Below are 22,609 nucleotides of genomic sequence, written 5' to 3'. Positions count from 1 at the left end.
ATCTGTGGTGCTCAATGAACGTGCCATTTCTAGATGCACCGCTCTGGTTGCCGAGCACGTAAACAGGCACAGATATCTTATAGCAAAAATCCATCAAGTAATCTTGGTCCTAAAGGAGCCAGCGCAATGAATACAACACAAATAAGGGCGGGATTTCCAAATCGTTGTGTTAACTCTGCAATAGCCTTTTCATACATTGCACTATCGAAAGATTTTCTTAGCAGTTCCTTTAGCTGATCCTTTGATCATTTTCTGTGTTTTGGAAAGCCGTTGATCATGCACTAAAGCCTTCAACATGCTATACCAGTTTGGCCACGCATAAGGATCTCCAACAAATACTGGTAAGTTAAGTTTAGGGAGTGAAGTTATCATTACTGACTTTGAAAGGACAGACTGTAAGAAATCCACAATTCTTTCTTTGCGAGGTAAATGCTTAGAAATGTCATTCTCTTTCTATTCATCCGCTTCCTCCTCCTTAGGGCTCACTGTTTTCAACCATTTCTTAACTCTCTGCTTCGAGTCCTTAATATTATTCATAGGAATATCTTCTTGCTTGAGCTGGGGCGTTGTATCGATCTTTACATTGTCCCCTCCCACTGAGTTATCCTCAAAATCTTTCATGCGATCAGACATATTATGTTCATCTAGCTCTTCTTTTAACAGAATTTCTTCCTACCTGCCTCGTATTCAGTTTCCTAAATTGCTAGTTCTGCTTCAAGCTTAGCTTTCCATGCTGCAATTTTAGCTTCCAATTGAGCTTTCTCTTTAAGCAGCTTTACTTTCAGCTTAGCTAGATCAGCTTCCCTAGCCGCTGCTCTTGCACCTTGTAGGGACACAGAAGAAGTCATTTTGCTGCTAATTTTCCTGCTCGTGCGACCAAAGATGGTGATTGAAGAGTTGTCGGTTTGTCCCGTACGAATTCTAGGTGTTTTGGGCTCGATTTGAGCTTCTGAGACCATTTCCCTAGTGTAAGTTTTGACTTCACCATACTCAACAGTTCTACAAATCAGTTCCTCTAAAAGTGCTTGAGACTCCAATAACCATATGTCTACTTCCTGCAGTTCCTCATCCTCACCACGCACGGCTTGAAATTTTCCACGATTCTCGATCAACTGATGCCATGCTCGATTTAGATGAATACATGCAAGCTCAATTAACTTACGGTCTTTCCGTTCATTCAGGTACTCTCCTATGATATTCATCTTCGAATTTGTTCACATCGATTTTCTTCTATTCTTGATTGTCTGGAGCTTGTTTTGAACGGGAACTTCGGCGTAATCGCTCAAATACCGTGGAAGGTTCCTTTTGCGTGGCACAATTTCACTTCGCTTGTCCACATCTGGCATTTCCACATGCGATTTCACTGATTTCTTCGCCATGCTTTGTATAATCTAAACGTATAATCCAAACACCGATCTGATTCTCCTGTATCCAGCGCTCGAAGGACTATTATGGATGATTCCCTGGTATAAGAAATTCTATTAGAGTCCTGGCTTAAACATCAACACACTTCAGCCATTTTCCATGTGCTCACAAAACTCTTCAATCGACTCGTTCCAGTTCTTCACACGGGGGTAGTGCCTGACGCTTACAAAAAACAAACAAGTTCAGGTTAATCGCGTGTCCAAGGATAGTTTATTTATTTATTTATTTATTTATAATAACTTCATTTGCCTAAATAATAAGATAATAATAATAATAATAATAATAATAATACAGACAGATAACAATAGAAATAACATCGAGATGCAAAAAGGCAAAAAGGGTCAAGCCAGAGAGGAACTAAATTCTCATTGACGGCAGCCCCCAGAATAAAAGCAATATGCAATAAAAATAAAACTAAAATGTAAAGGTAAAAATTATTGAAAAAACAAGTTAATTGATAAATGGATATTGGTGCAATATTATTGATATTATTTAAAAACAGCTTGGAAAAACAGCCCAACTTCTATTATTACTATTAATACCTAACACGCACCCATAACTTGGTTGATAACGAACATTGGCTGACATACTGTCACCTCATACTCTCATCTTGAACTGACATGTGTTCACAGCGGGGATACGAGATTTCCGGAGCTCAAGTCAAAGTGAATCATTCTTCTTAACTATTATCGCTTTTATTGTTATTGTGAGTTTTTGGTATCATTGTACCAAGATGTATCCCACAGCGTTTATGAATTTGTCTCCGTTATGTGCACCCCACCTAGCCACATTGCTACAATGCACCAGGGTATCTATCTGTGCCAAATACGATCCTTGGGTCGCAGCTGATGTAGCCGTTCTGGTCGTCGCTGACAATGACAATTCGAGTTCAGGAGGCCTCGCTTGCAAAATTAGCATTGAACCCTTCCTAGTTACAATGGCGCTTCAGAGAGGCTTTTGCACCGATCAGCATTTTCGACAAGGCACGACCTCTGATGTGTCGCGGTATTGCCCGTCAGTGATCAGTGAGAACAGAGAGTTTGCTTGCTAATTGATGACAATGAACCTGAGCTGTCGGAGACAATATTTGTCTCATTCTTCGTAGTTCGAAGAGTGATTTGAGTATTTTTTTGGATTTTTTCTCCAAAATCTTCACAACACGATACCTTAACTGTTTACACGGTCTTCTGGCTTCCGTCATAGATGGCTACAATCCTTGTTTATGAAACAGGACTTGAAAAGCCCATTATTAAAAACTGAATCATTGAATAATGCTTTTCAAGATATTTGATTGGCTTAGCCATCATCGGTTATGAATAAGGATTATACCATGTTCGAAAATATGGTAAGTGTCCGGGTTAGCTCAAAATTCAAACAGTCAAAACTGGAAAGATTTATCTGTATTTTGGGGTGTGTTTAATAAAACAATTATGCCACTCGCGCAATTATTTATTTTCAATTTTGTTTCAAAATTGAAAATAAATAATTGCGCGAGTGGCATCTATTGTAGAATAAGATTTGCTTTCAAAGGGGTGTATAAAAAACAAGGAGGAGCGTTCACTCGGGCTTCGTTAATAGCCATAGCATTCACATCAAACAAGAGTACAATTATAACATACATAATTTGCATGATGAGATCTGAATTGTTGTACTTTTACTGACACTGTAACATCATTATGTTCATGTATATTAGTCATATTGACAATTTTTATAGTAGATCACAGTGTTTATCATGTCTTCTACTAAGCACATACAACTCCCTGCGAATATCGATTCAACATTTACGATCGCTTGTACACTAATAATAGTGATTATGTACGAAATAACAAATCGTACTTCACTAGTACTGAACCCAATATAAACTAATAACAAAAACAAGATATTTGACGGAAGGGCTAAGCATATATATTTAACCTTACTATTCAAGTTGCTTCAGTCAGTATTTATTTTTATTTATTTATTTATCAACCATATTTTCAGCAGAGATGCCCAGTTCAGCATATGCTAGCTTAAATGGGGCACTGCAAACCCACCCATCTTACCACAGGGGAGGACATCCATCACACAGTAATCTCGTGTGTGGGAAATTAACGTCTCCTACCCCTAACCCTGCAGGAGACGGGACCTCCATTTATTCTTCCCTATCCAAGAAGACTAGAATATCCAAACATTTTCTTGATGTTCTTGAAAGGTAGCATATTATTCTCAATTATTTTTAAGACCTTGAGTGTTGGTCCGGCCGGGGTTCGAACCCTCGAACTCCCGCACAACAGTCCAGCGCTCTATCCATTTCGTTGTTTTTAGCGCCACTTTCGAAGTTGTGTTCACGAACATTCTCTATTTTTATCCGCAAGTAAGGTGTTCGCCTCAGTATCATAGTTCGTTGTTAAATCGGCCGTCACAGTTTTGCCAGTAATTTCGTAGTTTGAACTCACACATGGCTCATTTGTTATCGCATGAGAACTAGTATGAATTTGCAGATTTGGCTAGCTTTCAAGCTATGAAGTTCGTTGGACCACCCCATTCCGAAAACACTCGACATCATTTAGCCTGGGTCTATCAAGAACGGCGTGTGCGTTTGCATGAGGGATGAGCGTATAAGACAGGAATCTTTGTAAAGTGGTCTTCACAAAACACAGCATTCTGTAAATTATGTTGCTTACGAAGAGCGAGCTCACGATAACACAAGTTGTCGCACTCTCATCCTCAGTTTCCGTGGTTTTCGCAAAGAAGGCCTGAGACCATGACCCCCCTTTGGGCGACCAAGAACGGCTTGCGTTTTCTATCAGAATCGGGCTTTGCTACGGAAGCCCAAGTAACAAAGCCATATCTAAAGAACAGCCGACGACGCATGTGAGGGTAGAGCCAACAGAGAAAACAGAAATTTCTGATTCTTTCAAAGTTAGTCGCCGTGAGAGTCAAGACTTGTTATGAAAAAAAAAAAAAAAAAAAAAAGAAATTGAAATAGAAAGGTATGTTACAGAAAGTCTAACTTTTCTTTAACATCAGTAACCGGTCGGATGAGGTTGTATGATGTAGGGGAATGAGTTCAGGAGGAGTGTTTGATTCAAGCAGGAAACCTTAAATGGAATTAATCTAAGGAACTTTCACACAATTGTCAAACCTGTGTTTGGATTTTCGGTTCATCTGTCAACCCAAAATCGCCTATTAGGCGATTTGAATAACTCATAGGAGACGAAGAAACATAAAACTGTAGTGAATTGTATTTTGCTTTATTTTTTCATTTTCGTTTAGTGTTTATTTTGACTAAATACCACTGTTCTCCTTCGTATTATTCCTTGTAATAACATCTTGCAATTAAAATCAGCAATTAAAATGGAGTGGGAGAGACTAAGGACCTCCCGGCACCACCCCACCGCCCGCTTAGAACATTAAATGATGATAACTGCACTCGACCGCGGTAAGGGGCCGACCATTTAACTTTTGAGGGTGGGGGGGGGGGGTGATTTCTGGTCATCAAGAAATTTTTTTTCTAGCAATCTGCAGGATATTTTTTTCCCGATTTTTTGGTACATTTTTTCTGTTACATTTGGGCTGCCTGCAATTTTTTTTCCAACAAGCGCTTGCAGGAAATTTTTTTCAAAATCACCCACCTCCCCCCCTCAAAAGTTAAATGGTCAGCCCCTAAACTAAACTTTTCCGCTATTGTCTATGCATGTTGATATGAAATCCAATCTCCAAATGTCAATAGGCCGATCCAGCCCCTAAAAAAACAGGCTTCATTACACCCAGCAGGAATAGAGATGTTGTACAAATTCAAGCAATTACTCGGATTACTGTGAGCAATTATCGAAAAAAGCTGTCAAGGCGATGAAAGAAACTTAGCCGGTTTATGACGTCACTCCATAGCAACCAGCCTTTTCGAATATTTGAACTTCCGTTTACCTGAAGCTCGTGGTGTTTTAGAAAAACATTCCAGAAAATGTTACTAGCTAATTATTTTGCTTAAAAAGTAAGTAAAGTCTGTTTACGAGCCTAGTGGCCCATTAGGCCGGTGCTTAACTCCAGTTTCGGTAGCATGAAGCGACTAGGAGTATGTCTACTCCCCCCTGGATGGAATGCTAATCCATCGCAGGGTTACCCCCAGCATTAAATTTGCTGGTACCCATTTATACACCTGGGTGAAGAGAGGCACTGTGAGTGTAAAGTGTCTTGCCTAAGAACACAACACAATGTCCCGGGCGGAGCTCGAACCCAGACCACCCGGACCACTATGAGGCCACCGCAAGTGGAGTGGGAGAGACTAAGGACCTCCCAGCAACCCCCACCACCCGCTTAGAACATTTTATGATGATAACAATTTTAGAAAAACATTCCAGAAAATGTTACTAGCTAATTATTTTGCTTAAAGACAAGAATTTCGTTCTTTAACTCGTGCAATGGACAATCTATTTTGCTAAAATACCTGGGTATAGTGTTGTGTCATAGGTTGCCACAATAAACTATGTGGATAATATGTATTTATCAGCTTGCATCATTTGCGATCATGATTCCAGCTCTTATGCACTGACTTGATATGTTGATCTCAAATATAACGAGAATCTCCAACAGCCAAACTTCTCCTCCGAGGTTGCTAAAAGTATTTGGCCTCGTTTCCTTAACACCAATTTTGCCAGAATGTTAAATTCAAACGAATAGCATGTTTTTCACTTCATGTCAACAACTCTAAACAAAGTCAGTTGGGCTGTCCGCGCTTTCTGGCTGTCATCATTTGGCTGCAATTTCATGAGAAACTTATTTCGCCAAGGTTAGTCTTATCGATTAAGTAAAGATTTGTCAAAACATTTTACAATAAAAATCTGAGGTAAAGTATTGGAAAACAATACACGACGTTTCGACGTTTCCAGAACGTCATTTCCAAGTGAGAATAAATAACGAAACTAAGATATATATAGATGAGAAAATGAATAAATTTAAGAGTCTATGAGAATCAAACAAAGAGCTTAGCCTTAATGGAGTCACTCTGGGTATTCAAATTGGGTCTTATTGTTCTTATGTACAACATTTCGTTATCAAGGCAATCCCATTTCGTGCTACATTATTTAAGCACCCGAAAACGTTAACTTACTCAATGAGAGCCAATTTCGGGTGATGGAAACTGGAAGTCCATTGTAACACCGAATTGGGCAGCGTTTCGAGATCGAATGGTAACGAGTTCAACAATTCTTTGAGGAAAATAAATATTTTCCCTTAAGTTGCAGAAGTACGAACAACTTGAAAGCGGCTCTAAAAGCGCATGTACTTGAGCTTAACTTAACCCCGAGCCTGAGCCATCCGTGATGTCTGCTGATTTCAAACGCCATCTTATTTTCTTTTTCTTGTGTTCCATCTTCATCGCAGCTGACTGTTCCTCAGGTAAATATCTTATTATTACATTTGTTTTATCCAAGTTTTTCTCTGATTTCTTCACGCCTATTCGATTATTACACCAAGATCTCCTCCTCGAAAAAACACACATAAACATTCATTCAAATCTAATTTATATTTATACTTTCATAACGTAGAGTTATAGTATCCATGCTATATCATAACTTATAGCAAAAGAATATACTGTCAAGCGATAAGATATCAAGGATATTTTCTGAAACAAGTCTTCAGTCTTATTTTTACACAATCACTCACACAGTGTGTTCGGGAGAATATTTATCAGTCGCCAAATTTCCACGCCATTCCATGGAGCACCTGTTTTGAACCAAACTTTATTTTCATACCGTTTGCATCTTCAAACTGAAATGTTTTAGTTTCATTTCCATTCTCCTGTGTTCTTGTTTGAATTCGTCCGAATTCTCACTCTCATTTTTTTAAGGAAGCAATAATGTTTCACTATAATTTAAACCTTAAACTTAATCGAGATGAAACCTTATAAAAATGAAGGGTTAAATAAAGTGTAGGTAAGTATAAATCTTGTTTGAATTCGTCCGAATTCTCACGCTCATTTTTTTCAGGAAGCAATAATATTTCACTATAATTTAAACTTTAAACCTAATCGAGATGAAACCTCATAAAAATGAAGGGTTAAATAAAGTGTAGGTAAGTATAAACCAAATATTGAAAGGGTTTTTGAAATAACTTTCAGAGAGGAAACTGTTAACGTCTAGGCTTAAATTTTCAAGGGGATTGAAATATAAAGATGGTTAATCTTTAATTGAAAGGTAGTTTATGTTCTTCAATAACTGTTCGCTTGTGAAACAAATGGAAATATATGAGAAACATTTTTAACTTTCCTTGATGTTCCTCACAATGAAAGCCTCTCACAATTTTCTTTTTATCGCTTTTCAATGAGCCAAAACAACCTCATTTACATTAAAAACAAATTAGGCGCCTTCCTTTTACGGAATATTGTTCACTCGTAGAGTTCCCTTCCAGAGACATCTAGGACACCTGTCTGACTAATTACTAGGGCTTCGGCATCGATAAAATGAAAGAGAAAATCGCTGAAAAATCTTGTTTTATTTTGTTTAGCTGATTGGTTTTTTTTTTTCATGCCCAGTTTCAGTCCGAGGTCAGCACTTATATTCCACTTTTGACATTGACAAAGAGGAAAACTTCATAAATGCAACTTTTCTGAAGACGGGTGACTTTTCCCCTGATCTGCGAGTAGCCAATGCTAGTGAAAGCGGATAAAATGTTAGCTCTTTATATTCGAAGAGTGGTTTCTACTTATGCAAATCTTTGATGCATGTTCAAATTGCCTACGAAACAGATAAGGGTCTAAGTTTATACCTATGACTTTCTCCAAATATCTACCTCTAAAAAATAAAATAATGTTTAATATGTCGATAAAACAGTCTCATAATGCCAGCTGTTGTGCATCTGTTAAAGAGAAAATTGAGGAGGTCATGAAATCAATTCTTCATTTTCAAATACAAGGTTAACAGCTATCCATTTCGTTAAGGCCTGGATTTTCAAATAAGAACTAGTTTAGTCAATCAAATCACGAAAAAGAAATTTTGAAAACTCCATTGGCCAAAACATGTCCAATATTTTGTTCTGAATATAAAATTGTAGGAAAACTGCGCGATTTTCATACATATATTTTTCGTTTAAGTCCAATTTATCTTAATTCAGCAAAAACGGATCTCATGCCAGTGTGCGTATCATTTCGGAAATTGTAGTTATCATTCTTAAAACGTGATGGCAATATGGATACGAATTTAATTGGCTGAAATCAATATTGAAAGCGGTCTAGATTTTCCCATCTAGACCACTCTAGAAAACAAAGGTACAAAGAATATAGAAGATTGGCATATAAGACACAGCCATACAATAACCATCTTATTAACCGAGCGCGAGGTCTGTATGGGAGAATCTTGACCTCGGTCGCTGCGTTCGGTCTGTACTGGCGACCTCGGTCAAGATTCTCACATACAGACCTCGTGCTCGGTTAATAAGAACTGAATATAAACCGCTCCACGCCGTTTATATAAAATGTTGAAATAAATTAGTATAATTTCAGAGCTGAACAAAGAGTTTCCAGCAATCTGATTGGTCGAGCGGTTCCTTATATGACGCTATATAAACCGCTCCACGCGATTTATATAAAATGTTAAACTAGAATGTTAATAAATGTTACTAAAATGTTATGATTTTAGAAATTTCTCTGTTGTTCAGCTCTGAAATTATACAAAAACAATTATTCGCCTCAGGTTCGGTGAAAATTGTCGAATAATCCCCTCGACTTCGTCTCGGAGATTATTCACAATATTCACCTGGCCCTCGGCGAATAATTGTTAAATGTTTATAACTGTTATTAAAATGTTACGATTTTAGAAATTTCTCTGTTGCTCAGCTCTGAAATTATACTAAAACAATTATTCACCTCAGGTTCGGTGAATATCGTCGAATAATTGTAAAATATATATATATAATTGAGAACAGAGTGGTCAACTGAAGATTTAGCTTGGCCTTCATTACTATTTAGTTTCGTACTACACAGCTTGTGTGGAACTCGTCGGATAAAATTGCCAAATGCGAACTTACAAAGTTACACTGATGTGAAATAACGTTCACCGATTTGAAAAAACGTGATACCTACCATATATGGGTTCTTTGCCTTACGCGGGCGCAATAAAGGTAAGGGCTAGAAATAAATAAGTAAGTAAATAAATAAATAAATGAACACAGACACTAAAGCGTGGCAAAGAATAAACCCAGACGTGCGTGCATTAGAAGTAAGGGCTAGAAATAAATAAAAACGGACACTGTTGCGTGCCAGGTTAAGTGTTGAAATTTTTCAAGAGGAATTTTTAGCATGTCTACATGAGGCTAACAGTTTGTTTCGTTTGTTAAGAGAGGCTAAATCGGGTTTGAAAATTATAAAGTACTTCTCCCAGAGACATAAGTTACAGCGATTTGAGACAGGGCTGTATGAAGCGACCTGCTTTAGAATCTTCCAGGAAATCATGTAATCTATGTTCTTGTCTTTTAGGTTCCAGACATGTTTACTTAGTTCAGTGCTGTGTCTTTTGCTAGAGTGGTTGAATGAAGCCTTGTGCTGGGCACATCTTATCTTGAAGGAGTTTTCTGTCAGGCCCACATAGGTCTTGGCGGGGTTGTTGTCTTCGGTTGTTACGGATGCTTAATAGACAACCGATTCCTTGAGGCAGTTTCTACCCATGGGACACACAGCTGGGTTTCTACAGTTGCATGCTTTGGTTGGTTTGGCTTTATTGTTTAAGACCGATTTGTTACGGCTGTTGGTGGTTTGCTTGAGGTTGGGCATACAACTATAGCTGATCTTTACTGTGTTGCGGTTGAAAATCTTGTGTAAGACATTGTTCTTGGGGAATTCCTCGTCGAGTATCCTTAGAAATACACGTCCAATGTTGGTTTCTACATTTCTGCTGTACGGTGGATTGTACCAAATAATTTCTCTGCTTCGATTCGATTTGGAGAGTGGGTAAAGGTTTGGGGTGAAAATATAAGTTTATGTTTGTATCCACTGTTGTTAAGGACATTCTGATAGAGCGGCGCTGCCTTGTAGAAGGATTCTTCATCGTACGAAATCTCTGACAAACGTTTATTTATAGATGGTGGAATGTTGTCAATTATGGACGGTGGGTGGTTGGATTTCTTGTTGATGTAAATTGGGTTGTTGTTAGGCTTGTTGTAGGGTATGTATTTACCATTGTTAAGGTTGAGAGTGACATCGAGGAAGTTTAGGACTTTCTTGTTGGCTTCGATAGTTATTTTAAGGCCATGCCTCTCAAAAATTCTGCAGAGATATTTCTTAATTAACTCTGCTTTTAGTGGTGATTCCCGGATCACTCCGAGGCCGTCGTCTCTGTATAAGCCAAACTTGTGGCCATGTTTCTCCTTAATGGTATACAGGAGATAACAGCCAACGAGCTTGCATGACTCTGCTCCGTCGTAGCTTTCCATGGTCACGTCGAAGAGGTCAGCCGATGTTTTCTTTCCCCATGGTTTACCTTCACAGTAGAGAAGGGATTTTTTTCGAATGAAGGATGATGTTTCGTTCTTCTTCAGTTATGCTGACATGGCCGGAAGCGAATTCTAATGCTGTGTTTAGAAAGTCAACAGAGATGGAGAGATAAAAGTCTACCACATCAAAAGCGATGAATGAGTATCGCTCTTGATTCGTTATGTTGCTGAACCACCTTAAAACAGCCTTAGTATTCTTCCATTGTTTTAAGTTTAGGTGGTTGACAATGCCCCTGTTTATTCGGTCGAGAATTTGTTTGCTGATCTTCCCGATTTCCGATTTGGCCGGGTCGATTAGACGGCAGGTCGGGTTGTTGGCAAAGTTGGGCTTGTGGTCCTTAAGGGTTATAAAGGCTTCCCGCCTGGCGGTGGTGTTTACTCTTTCGTCTAAGTCAAGTTTCTTAGCGATTCCTTTGCTTGCCAACTCGATAGATACTGTGGTGTTAGGTGGTACTTTCTTGTAGGTCTTGGTTATGTTCTTCTGTAAAAGCTCATTGTATGTAAGTTTATCCATCTTGTAGAAATTAGAGGTCTTGTCAGCGGGTACAAGGCGGTCATTTGATTGTTTAATGTTGCTCTGGATATCAGAAGACAGTTTTTTTTAAACCAGCAGTGTACGTTACGGAATTTGATACGTGCTACCCTGGCACGCAATAGTGTCCGTTTTTAATGCACGCACGTATGTGTTTATTCGTTGCCACGCTTCAGTGTGTGTTCATTTATTTATTTATTTACTTATTTAATTCTACCCCTTACCTATATATCGCGCGCGTAAGGCAAAGAACCCATATATGGTAGGTATCGCGTTATTTCAAATCGGTGAACGTTATTTGAAATCAGTGTAACGTTGTAAGTCCGCATTTGGCAGTTTTATCCGACGAGTTCCACACAAACTGTGTAGTACGAAACTAAATAGTAATAAATGCCAAGCCAAATCTTCAGTTGACCACTCCCTTCTCAATTATAACACGCTCTAGTTCGCTATTGAGCACTCTGAAAGCAGTTCTGCGAATCAACTTGTTATAGATATATATATCTAACAGCAGACGATACTGTTTCGGCCTTCTGGGCCTCATCAGTGCAGTGCTGATGCTAGGATGGGGGAGAACCGAGACGGTCACCCCAGACGACCCAACCTCTGTGGTATCGTCTAAGCCATGCCAGAGTGCTCAAACTAGAGTAAACTAGAGAGCATGCGCAATTGCAACAGCAATTAGACAACATCCTAGATAGAGTGCTCAATTTGAACATGAAAGCGAAGCTTTGTATGCCAAAGAGCTGTATCTAACTGCATATATATATATATATATATATATATATATATATATATATATAACCAAAATAGCGGAATGAGATCGTCATCTACTAAAAAGTGCTCAATAGCAGGGCTAGAGCCATGGATAATAATACCTCAAGGTTTAGGTTACTTGAACTTTTACTGCAACTCTGAGTTTCATGCCTCTTGCGAAGCAAGTTGCCTGACGATTGCTTCGCAAGAGGCATGAAACTCAGAGTTGCAGTAAAAGTTCAAGTAACCTAAACCTTGAGGTATTATTATATATATATATGTATAAGTAAAAAAAATTACTCATTTAGCATATTCACTAACGGTCCGATAAAGGACTTTGATTCATACTCAGAATCAAGTGATTTACTGAATATATTGCATTTGCAAATAAATTTTCAGGTATTTTGTAGTCATACTTTTGCATTGGCTTAACTAATATGCTGAAACAGTTTCCCGAAATCGCTGAGCATTTTTGATTCGCTGAGGCACTCTATGATAATTGAAAACCCACTTTTTCCGTTTTTTTTTTAAAAACCTCCCCACTAATTAAAAAATGAGAATTAAAAGGAATTGGCACTTTTGGGTATTTTATGGATCAGATAAACATTTAGCGATGGAATCGAAATGAGCAGTTTGTTTTGATAGTTCAATGAATACAGGGCCGTGTATGAGTTTAAAAGGAAAACTTTTTCTTCTAAAAATAAAAAATAAAAGTAACACTGTTATTGATCAATTTTTCATGATAGCATAACAGACCTCAGGATACATGACAAAACTTCACTTTGGATATCGACAGGCAAATTATTGCTCAAACCGAGCAGCATTCTAACTAAACAGTTTTATAAAGAAAGAAAAAATTTCATAGAGAAAGAAAAACTAACATACGAAACAAAGGCTGATAGTTTCGGAAGAAACTGTTTGGGGCTGCGTCGGTGGGAGTAACGAAATAAATTGGATATATCAACAAAGTTGAAATGGTAAATTGGCCACCGTAATGATTGCAAAAGCTGACGTTTCGAGCGTTAGCCCTTCGTCGGAGCGAATGGCTCTGACGAAGGGCTAACGCTCGAAGGGCTAACGCTCGAAACGTCAGCTTTTGTAATCATTACGGTGGCCAATTTACCATTTCAACTTTGTTGATATATCCAAATTATAACATACGAAACAGTTTGGCAGCAATTTCTATTGTTTCAGAGTTCACCTGTTACAGTGAATCTTATTAGGAAGTGACTTCGCGTCTTACAGTGGCCAGTATATATTTAATGAGTCCGGTAAAACTTATCTAGCCGTGCTCTGTATCATGCATTCCGTTTTTATCGCCCTTCTTTCATTGAAACTCTGCTTCATGACACACTGGGTCGTCAAATCACAAGGTTAGTTTCAGTATAACTTACATCCAATTCATTCATGAGTTTGAACTATCGTTAATTTTATGGAAATGTTAAAAAATTATAAGAATTCATAATAAAGTCAGAAATTTAGCTTTTTCCATATATCTATCTGTCTATCTATATATATATATATATATATATATATATAGAGGCTGTTTAAAATTGGCATACCTAACGATGAACTCCCAGTAAGAGGATCCACAGGATACAGTGTCTCGACGTGAATTTGTAATTAAGTGTACAGTAAGGTCGACGTAACGAAGAGACCAATTCTTGACTGTTCTGGACTAGTTTAATGGACGACGTTTCGGCCGTTCGACCTTCCTCAGGTTAAAAGGTAAAAACTAAAAAGCGGTTTACAATGATTGTGAGCGGCTTATATACAATACAAATATTGAGGTAACGTAATACAATAGAGGTCTAAATTACAAACTGAGAAAAGTAGAACAATAAAAAGGCAAAAAGAAGAATCTAGCTTAATTATTAGCGATAACGGAATAAAATACAATGAAATGTGTCATATTGGGAAAATAGAAGCTGCACAATTGTAGTAATGAATGCGGTGTTTGGATCTAGATTCCCGCCGTTTGTTGAGACCATGAGGATTAAGGGTAAATAACTGCTCGGTCCAATAGGCCTCCCTGGTGAGTAATAATCGTTTAAGGTGTGCGGCAGTTTCAAAAGACCTAATTTGTTCAATAATAATGAAATTGATTTGAGAAATTACGTGTTTAGAGTCGTTGAAATGAATTGCCATTTCACAAGTTCTTTTGCTCTTCAGCTTGTTCGATTTGTGGTTACGAAATCTAACTTTAAATTCGGTCAGAGGTGGAGCCTACATATGGTTACATATGTATTTCGTCTAATTCATTTCGGGAAAAAATTACTCTCAGAGCCTAAAAAAAAAAAAAAATTTAAAGATAGCGTTGTCACAACTTAAAAGGGGGAATGTTGTCCAATTTCCCAGGTAGATCTTCAACTGGAATAGTTAAAAAAAGAGAGAAAACTGCGTCAAAATAATTAACAGTTGAGTAATTAAAAAAAATCCACTCTTTTGTTGAAAGAAAATGCAACTACTTCGGAGTGCAACGTTCAGAATATTCGAATCTTCGCCTTTACTATCGATAACACATCTTCGCCGTATGAGAGACTTACAAACAATCTTTACAAGGCTTTTGAATATCTCAAACTACATCTAAACTAATTATGAAAAAAATTAAACTTTCGGTAATTGTTGTGACTATCAGATTTTTTAATGTGTTCTATAAAGGATGATGTTCTTTAAATGCATGACAGATCTGCGGACGGTACTTTCCACTTAGCGATTTTGAAATAAAGTTATCTATCTATCTATCTATCTATCTATCTATCTGTCTATCTATCTATCCATCTAATATCCTGCGTAAGTGATTTGTTTGGTTGTGTTAGTAAATGATCGTTCAGTAGATCGACAAAGCATTCCTCATTGACACCATTGGCGTTACATGGAGAGTCCCACAGGATTTTAGGTTAAGTAAAATCACCAAAAGAGTCATAATCACAAATTTGGTTCATAAAAGTCTTAAATTTATCCATCCAATCTTGTTCACTGTCCGGTGGTCGATAACAGCAGCAAAAACATACTGTTTGGTTAGTTTGAGTTGTTATCTCAGTGGAAAGGGTCTCCAGGTCCTGTTGAGGGTTGTTTCATTACTCTAATATATAGATTCAAAAGTATCAGTTTGTATGGCAATAAGAACACCTCCACCAACTTTGTCAATTCGATCTTTCCTGAAAATGGTGTAACCAGAGTGAAGTAATTCTGAATCTTTGATGTTATCACTGAGCCATGTCTTGTAGACCCCAACTAAGTCAGCATTTTCCGAATATACTGGCCGGCTGGATCTTGAAAGCAGTTTAGGTTAGAGATTATCATGTTATTCTTTTTATAATGACTCATCAAGCTACGTGCTTTTAAGGAGAGACATTTTAAATTTCTTGTGCACACAAGGACAGGACTTTTTCCTCTATGACATGTGCGATTCCAACCAGGGCTTGGAGAAATATTGCCAGCCATGAGTATTAGGGCAGCAAGTGTAGAATATCACAGAAGATAGCAGGTCTTTGTCAATTGCGGAAATGAAGAGACCATAGTTGGTTCACTTTAGTTGGGGTAGCTGATGTTATTTCGGCTTGGGTAAGTCAATTGCCCTCGGAAAATGAGCTGGAGATAGATGCTGGTCCAAGAGATGTTTCTATAGAAGGAAGCCCTCGTACTATGATGTAACAGAGGAAGAAAATTGACATTCTTTGCAGAGCGTATTTGAAGCATGTAGACGCCACCATATTTGCTCCCCAATGATTTCCTTTCATTTTGTATTTGTCATAGCATTATATTTGTCTTTGGAAGACCCTTCTTCAGGAGACATCAGTGAATCCTCCTTCCATCTTACGTTTGAGTAACATGTGTGCCGAGCGAACATGCAGACAAAGCTCTGCACTCAAACCACCTATAATTACTCAAAATGTGCAGTAAAATCATTTTTAACAGTCAAAACTGTTGATGGAAAGTACTGTTGAAACGAGGCTTCTTCTCCTACACCACCAATTAAATATCGTTAAAAAATTTGAAAACATGTGCAGAGACTAATATCCTCAAAGACGAAATGGACAGTCCGGTGAAGGTAAACTTAAATACGGTAATAGAATTCACTAACACTCGTGTATTATATATAAGTTCTAGTTTCGCGTTTTAAAACAAAAGGGAACAAAACAGATATGATGAAACTTGAAAATATATCCAAACTAGCATGACTGTTACAATTCATACAATTGATGGCGATGTTAGGGGACTGCAATTTCACTGAACAGTTTACGTTCAGATTAAGCATTAAGACTAAAAAAACTTTCGGCAAAAGTGATAAATTCTGCTGAGCGAACTAACTTCATTTGGTGGAATGTTTTAGATTGTGAACTTTGATGGTTTGTGAACTTGACATTTTTGACAGCCTCAGTCACGTTCAACCAATTAGATTACTTTAACCATTCTAACGAGGGTCTGATTGGCTTATTGTAGGCTGCTTTATGAGAGTAAAAAGCATACTGACGACACTTTTGTTCACTCTCGAAATTAAGTTTGTTTTGAAAACTGAGTGTGATGCTCGGGGAATTCAACCGATTCGTTATTATAAAACAAATAGAGAAGCCTTGAATGTGCTCTGTGCTGTTGTGAAACACTTAGGAAGCGGCTAGAGCACTCAAGAAGTGGGGAGAAACATTCGAACTCGTCTAGCGTTTCTCCCTACACTACTCTTTAGTTTCGTGCTCTCGGAGCTTCCTGCTCGCTTTGCAACAGAACATAGCACAGTTAAGGCTTTTCTATTTGCAACGAAAGTAGTTTAAAACATATTGAGAAACAGAGCATATTAATAGGTCTTATAAAAGACTTTGTTTCGTACGCCAAATCAGTTGATTTTCTACTAATACTTTATTTCAAAATAAATTTTCTTCTATTTGATGGTCATTTTTTTGCATATGTGCAATTAAGACGCTGAAATAATTTCCTGTAATCGCTAAACATTTCGGATTCCCTACGGTGCTCTGTGATGATTAAAAAAACATTTTTTCCCACTTTTTTTAAAGAAGAAATAGAGATTAAATGGATTCGGCACTCACCTTGTTAACTTCATTCGTTAGAGCGTTTGAGCTATTTATGGATCAGATAAACGTTTGCCGATGGAATCGGAACAAAGAGTTTGCTTTCATAGTTCAGTGAATACAAAGCAGTCCATGGTTTTCAAATGAGAACTTTTATTCTTAAAGTGTATATGACATGAAATTTTTTTTTTTGTTTTCTGCTAGTTCGATATATATAACAAACGGTTCGAGAGTTAAAAATCGTTGAAAATAATTATAAATACATAGTTTTCGTTTAAACTACGCGCTAAGTTGGCTTGAAATTTGTCCCCTCGAACGCGCGGCCAAAAGGTCACGTGAACTTTACCTGTGACGTCAGGTTGTTTGACTCAGTAGACCACTTTTATAAATGGCTGCCGCATTACAATTCTTTTGTATACATATAAATTTGACAGGGTGGCCTCGTTCTTCAGTACAAAATTCACAAGAATACATTATCTCAAGCGAGGCCACTCGGGAAAATTTAAGTTTAAACAAAAGAATATTAATCCGGCAGCCATTTATGAAAGTGGTCTATGGCGGAAAAGAATAGGCCAGTACGGAAAGGTGGACGTTATTGTGTGGCTGGGGCGCCCAACAATAGAAGCTGTACGAGTACCAGCTACACACCAGGTATTTCGATGCACCAGTTTCCTGTAAATCCAACAGTGAGAGCCCAATGGGTGAAATTCGTGCAGCGGCACCGAGTTGATTTCGGCGAACCTGTTGCCAAACATGCCTCGTTGTGTTCGGCTCACTTTGAGCAAAGTTGTTACGAGGGCAGCTTGGCATTTTCGCTGGACGGTATGACGCAGATAAAACGGAACAAAGTTCTTATCAAGGGCTCTGTTCCAACAAGACATGCAGTTCTACCAGAAGGTCCTGAAGTTCTGACAGATCGCAAAAGGCGACAGGTAAGCGTTTTCTCGTGATCTCCGATCATAAACATTAACATGTGTAAGTTTTTCTGATGTAAATAACCTATTCTTTTGGAAGCATTTATGTGTAAAATGTCCGTGTCTAATTGCGGTTTTGCCGTGCTGAAAGCAAACTGAACTGCTAAAACCTATACCTTAGTGAATCATCAACATGTTCACATTACATCCTCTAATCTCAACAATGTACAATGTAGTGTGTCATTTTAAAATTGTTCAATAATACTTTGGTAGGCACGGCAGCATATGACAAATTGAAATTGCTGTTGACAAAGATCCTTCTGAATGACATAAAAAAACTCTCACCAGATGCCCAGACAAGTTGCCTAGAAGGCTTCCATGCCACCCTAAACACCTGGCATCCCAAGTTGATTTGTTACTCTTGGTTAGGTTCTTTTTGTAGCTATGTATATGTTGTATTACAGTGACTCCCACCTAAATATGTTGCAAACAATATTTTATCCTTTTCCTTTTACACTCTGCAGATATAGTATTCCTGGAAGTTTTATGGCCAAAGTAGTGTTTAGTATTGCACTTTTAGCTCAAAACTGTCATTTTTGAAAATGAATGGGTATGTGACTGCTAAATGTTACACATGATCTATTGACCAGACATCATGCAACATGTCTACAATGTATGCAACTACACAAAACAGTATTTGTTATCATTTATCACATTCCCATCCCCTTAATTCCTTTCCTTGGTTCTTTCCCTTGTGTTCCAACCATTATCATACACAATCTCATTTTCAGATTTTCATGTGTTCGCTCATCTAAAGTAAAATTTTCTAGGCATATACTGGCAAGCTTGCATTTTAATGAAAACCTCAGAAGAGAAACCCAAACATCAAGCGATGGAAAAGAATACATTCGGGTGACTTATCCAAAATTTAAACTGGGAGAAGAGGTTGTTAGAGAGGTGGCATCTCCACCTAGCTATGGTAATTATTGACCATTATGATTTTAAAATTACAGTGGCTACACTGAACTAAGTGTAGGAAATGTTATGCTCTTTTGTTAAGAGTCAGATCACTCTTTTTACTATGATAAGTACTATTGACCAGCATCTTGTGTAAAGGACTCTGCTTCACCTTGTTTCCTTATATCTGATAAAACACTGTTGCACGTTTTTCAAATGACGTCGACATTTTATATGAATTGGGCTGTGATCTTTTCAGGGTATGTTGACACACTGAAGAATCTTCTCTTCACCTTGCCAAAGGCAGAAATGAAGAAAGTAGATGAGAAGTATGCAGCAAGGGTACCAGAACCCCTCAACCAGCAGTTCCCAGACAGAGTAAATAAAGAGGATGCTGTAAAGTTTTACCAGGCAAGAAAGGCAACGAAGAAAACGTCACTATTTCCACCAGGTTAGTTTGCTTTGACTCTTCAAAGCTCATGAAGCGCAATGTTCAAATATGACATAATGTTCTACGTACCAACTGTCATGCAACCTTGTCCTCAGGGTCTATCTTCTTCCCACCCACTAGAACTGGGGAAAAGATAGACCTTGGGAACAAGTTTGCCATCATGGTAATGCACAATGTGATTGTCTCCACGGAGGATATCTTCTACATGTTTTTTCCATAGTAAAAGGATGCTAAACAAACAAACTAAAAATGCACTAACATAATTAAATAAATTTATTTATTTTACAGAAGCAGAGCAGGCGAAACTACAGATGTCTATCAGTGACAATACCTCAAGCAGCAGTCAACCCACTTCAAGACGACCTTACAATTGCTCAATATGACAAAAACCATTGCGAAGTCACAAAAGCCGTTGCAAAAAATAAAGTGACCAAACTTTTGTCACAGGAAGGTTTTCTGCGTGGTACAATTTTCCTTCTTACTTTAAATTTTCCATGCCTGCATTGCACTGTACTCATCGACTTACAATATTTGCACTGTACCTACAACAAGTTGAAATTTTAAATTTAGTCAAACTAGTGTGCATGTAGAACCTAAGCTGTTTCTGGTTCACAGTCCATACATTACCAAACAATAGAACAAGAAACAACCACCCATGAAAATCAATTTGAAAATTGTTGTTTACCGAGACAATCAGTGTAGAACAATCATGTCATAGGTTTGATTACGTGTACTATGCTAGTCTCTGTCATGAGCAGCAGCAAAACCTCTGGTATTAATTTTTGTGACTGGTATTTAGTTCTGATATTATGGTAAACACAGGCTGGTAGTGGTCTTCTGTTATCCCAGCCCATGTAGCCACAAAGCCACCTTGTGGTCCATCGGTATGCAACAGCTCTAATGAACCTAGAGTAAAAGCACAATGAAAATTATATAGGAAGGTGTGTAAGAATGCTCTACATTGCTACAGGACCCTGCCTTTCACCTCCCCATGACACACACATTCAAATAAAAAATATTTATGTTTAGGAATTGATAATGAACTGCAGGGCATTTCTCAAGCTTACATTTTCCTACAAGCTACTTTGCAAGCAATCTTATTAGTTCCTGTTTTACCTTAGGTCAGTGCATCAGATAAAAGTCCAAGTAAATGCAAAATCTAACTTAACTTGGTCAACTTTTATAGCTTGAGGTGCCTTAATTTACCCTGATTTATCTGAAGCTTAATGTTTTATGCCCAGCAAAGTGATTATGCTAGTTTACACATTGTATGTTTTTATTTATGTTTTTACTAAAAATGTACTGACTCGTTTTCTGACTCCACCTCGGCGACGGTAAGTCCCACCATCCTGGTTTCTCAACAAGGGAGCCACTTGGAGAAGAACTGCGCGGTTCCTAATCGCATCGTAGTCCTCGTGTTGTGTGATGCATTTTATCCGTTCAATGGAACCATCAAATACCATCTTTGCAGATGAATTTGTTACCTCTCTGCAACATCGAAACTCCAGGGAACCAACTAACGTCCCGGTATTACATTGCTTGCAGCGACACCTGAAGAAGACAGCAAAAATGAATTGTTGTCTAACAAAGATTTGCTATAAGTATATATACAAGGAATTTTAAAGGACCAGTTTTACTAACCAGGAGTCTACGTCTACAGTTCTCTCGTATCTAGCCTCCAGAGTTGACGGGGTAAGTCCATCAACATCGGTTTGTTCGCTCGAAACGCCTGTTTCTTCGTCGTTCTCGTCCGCGAGCGGCTCATCTTGATATGGAGCTATCACACCAGTGATAACTCCCCATTCCTCTTCAGAACTGTCGCTTATTCCACAATCCATACTTTCTATAGAGTCAGACGACTCAATACTCTCGGAATCGCTGGACATTTCGAAGCGTGAAACGATAGAATTGAGCGAGTAATCACAGCGTGTTACAAGGAAAACACTGAAAGTTGTTGACCTTGCCAATCATAGGATCAAACAACCTGACGTCACGAGTCCCAATTCTCGGCCCAGTCTCCGGGAACAATTTTACACATAAATTTAGCGTGTTTCGGGCGCTAAAAATCGACCAAAAAAATTGTTTCATTCATTTTAAACTCTCAAACCGTTTATTATACACATGGAACTAGCTATCAACGAAAAAAAAAATTTCGTGTCATATACACTTTAAGGTAAAAAATATATATAAATAAAAGAATGGTTACAATAATGATAAAAAAATCAACAATTTTAACTATAACAACTTTCGTTTCATCAACGATCTCTGCGATCAAAGAAGTCAAACTTGCGTATTTAGTGAAAGTTCATAACTTGGCTAAATATCACAACTTATTTTTTCTCAGTTCGTGAGCGGGCGGTATTCTACGAATCCTGCAATCTGATTGGTTCCGAGAGCGAGCAGTATTCTCCCCATCCGGCCCGCTCACGGCGGGCGATATTCGTTTCACTTGAGTCACTTTGCAAAACATCTCAAGCTTCGTTGCAATTTTTTACAATTATATCTCATTTTGCCAGCTGGGCAAAATTTTTGAGCAGAGACCTCGGTCACGACCTTTTGGCGATAAACAATATTAATTCTTTCTTCTCTCTCGCTCTCAAATCACTTTGGTTTTTCGGCAAAAATTGATTTCGAAATAAATTTTGTGGTACTAAATTAGTTTATATAAAGATTGAAACGCGGCCTAGAAACGATTTGTTATTTAATAATGTTATTTAATCATTACGGTGGCCAATTTACCATTTCAACTTAGTTGATATATCCATGTTATTTAATAAGCCTTCTCAAAAAGTAACTCAGAAAGTTAAAACGAGACTGTAGTTGCAGTTAACGATTGCGTTAATCGATATGACTCTCAATCGTTAATATCTGAATTCTTCAACAAAATTTGTTCGTTTGTGAAACGTTGAGCGAAGTTTTGAGTTCTTCTATAAATGCACTTTCGCCTATTCTTTGCAAGTCCTTTGAATTGGGACATTTCTACAGTAAATTCCACAACAGTAACCCAAGGAATTCGATGTATAAAAGCCGCATTAAATCTCCTTGTATCTAGCTGGAAAGCGTCTCATTGGCTTCAGCTTTTCGG

General features: G+C 37.9%; 2 protein-coding genes and 1 pseudogene across 7 annotated transcripts in view; 2 read left to right on the top strand and 1 right to left on the bottom strand.

Annotated features, from left to right (window-relative positions):
* Positions 1–6,377: 6,377 nt before the first annotated feature.
* The window catches only part of LOC111342407 (uncharacterized), a 70,956-nt gene continuing 54,724 nt past the window's right edge, over positions 6,378–22,609 (top strand). The window contains exon 1 of the mRNA XM_088762672.1: positions 6,378–6,801. Within this exon, the coding sequence (XP_088618798.1) occupies positions 6,726–6,801 (76 nt within the window). The 5' untranslated portion in view covers positions 6,378–6,725. The remainder of the gene's footprint in view (positions 6,802–22,609) is intronic.
* Positions 17,360–19,974, top strand: LOC148728705 (THAP domain-containing protein 2-like). 5 transcript variants are annotated; one of them, XM_088762707.1, is made up of 5 exons: positions 17,385–18,134; positions 18,641–18,726; positions 18,947–19,095; positions 19,333–19,524; positions 19,813–19,974. In XM_088762707.1, exons 2-5 carry the CDS (start codon positions 18,719–18,721, stop codon positions 19,905–19,907), a joined length of 444 nt encoding a protein of 147 aa, XP_088618833.1. In that variant the 5' UTR covers positions 17,385–18,134; positions 18,641–18,718; the 3' UTR covers positions 19,908–19,974. The 5 variants fall into 5 exon arrangements, 4 of the variants coding, with proteins under 4 accessions (XP_088618835.1, XP_088618836.1, XP_088618834.1 ...); XR_016002303.1 differs by lacking the exons at positions 18,947–19,095; positions 19,813–19,974 and having other exon boundaries at positions 17,362–18,134; positions 19,333–19,471; XM_088762709.1 differs by lacking the exons at positions 18,641–18,726; positions 19,333–19,524; positions 19,813–19,974 and having other exon boundaries at positions 17,360–18,134; positions 18,908–19,039.
* On the bottom strand, positions 19,780–21,701 carry LOC148728704 (uncharacterized; annotated as a pseudogene). Its single transcript, XR_016002301.1, has 3 exons — positions 21,166–21,701; positions 20,832–21,075; positions 19,780–20,430 (listed from the first exon to the last, which is right to left on the bottom strand). The product of XR_016002301.1 is annotated as an uncharacterized LOC148728704 (transcript).

The sequence above is a fragment of the Stylophora pistillata genome, chromosome 6, assembly GCF_964205215.1.
Source record: "Stylophora pistillata chromosome 6, jaStyPist1.2, whole genome shotgun sequence".
In the NCBI taxonomy this organism is placed as follows: domain Eukaryota; kingdom Metazoa; phylum Cnidaria; class Anthozoa; order Scleractinia; family Pocilloporidae; genus Stylophora; species Stylophora pistillata.
The sequence above is the reverse complement of the archived record's forward strand: the minus strand, read 5'-3'. Positions and strand labels throughout refer to the sequence as shown.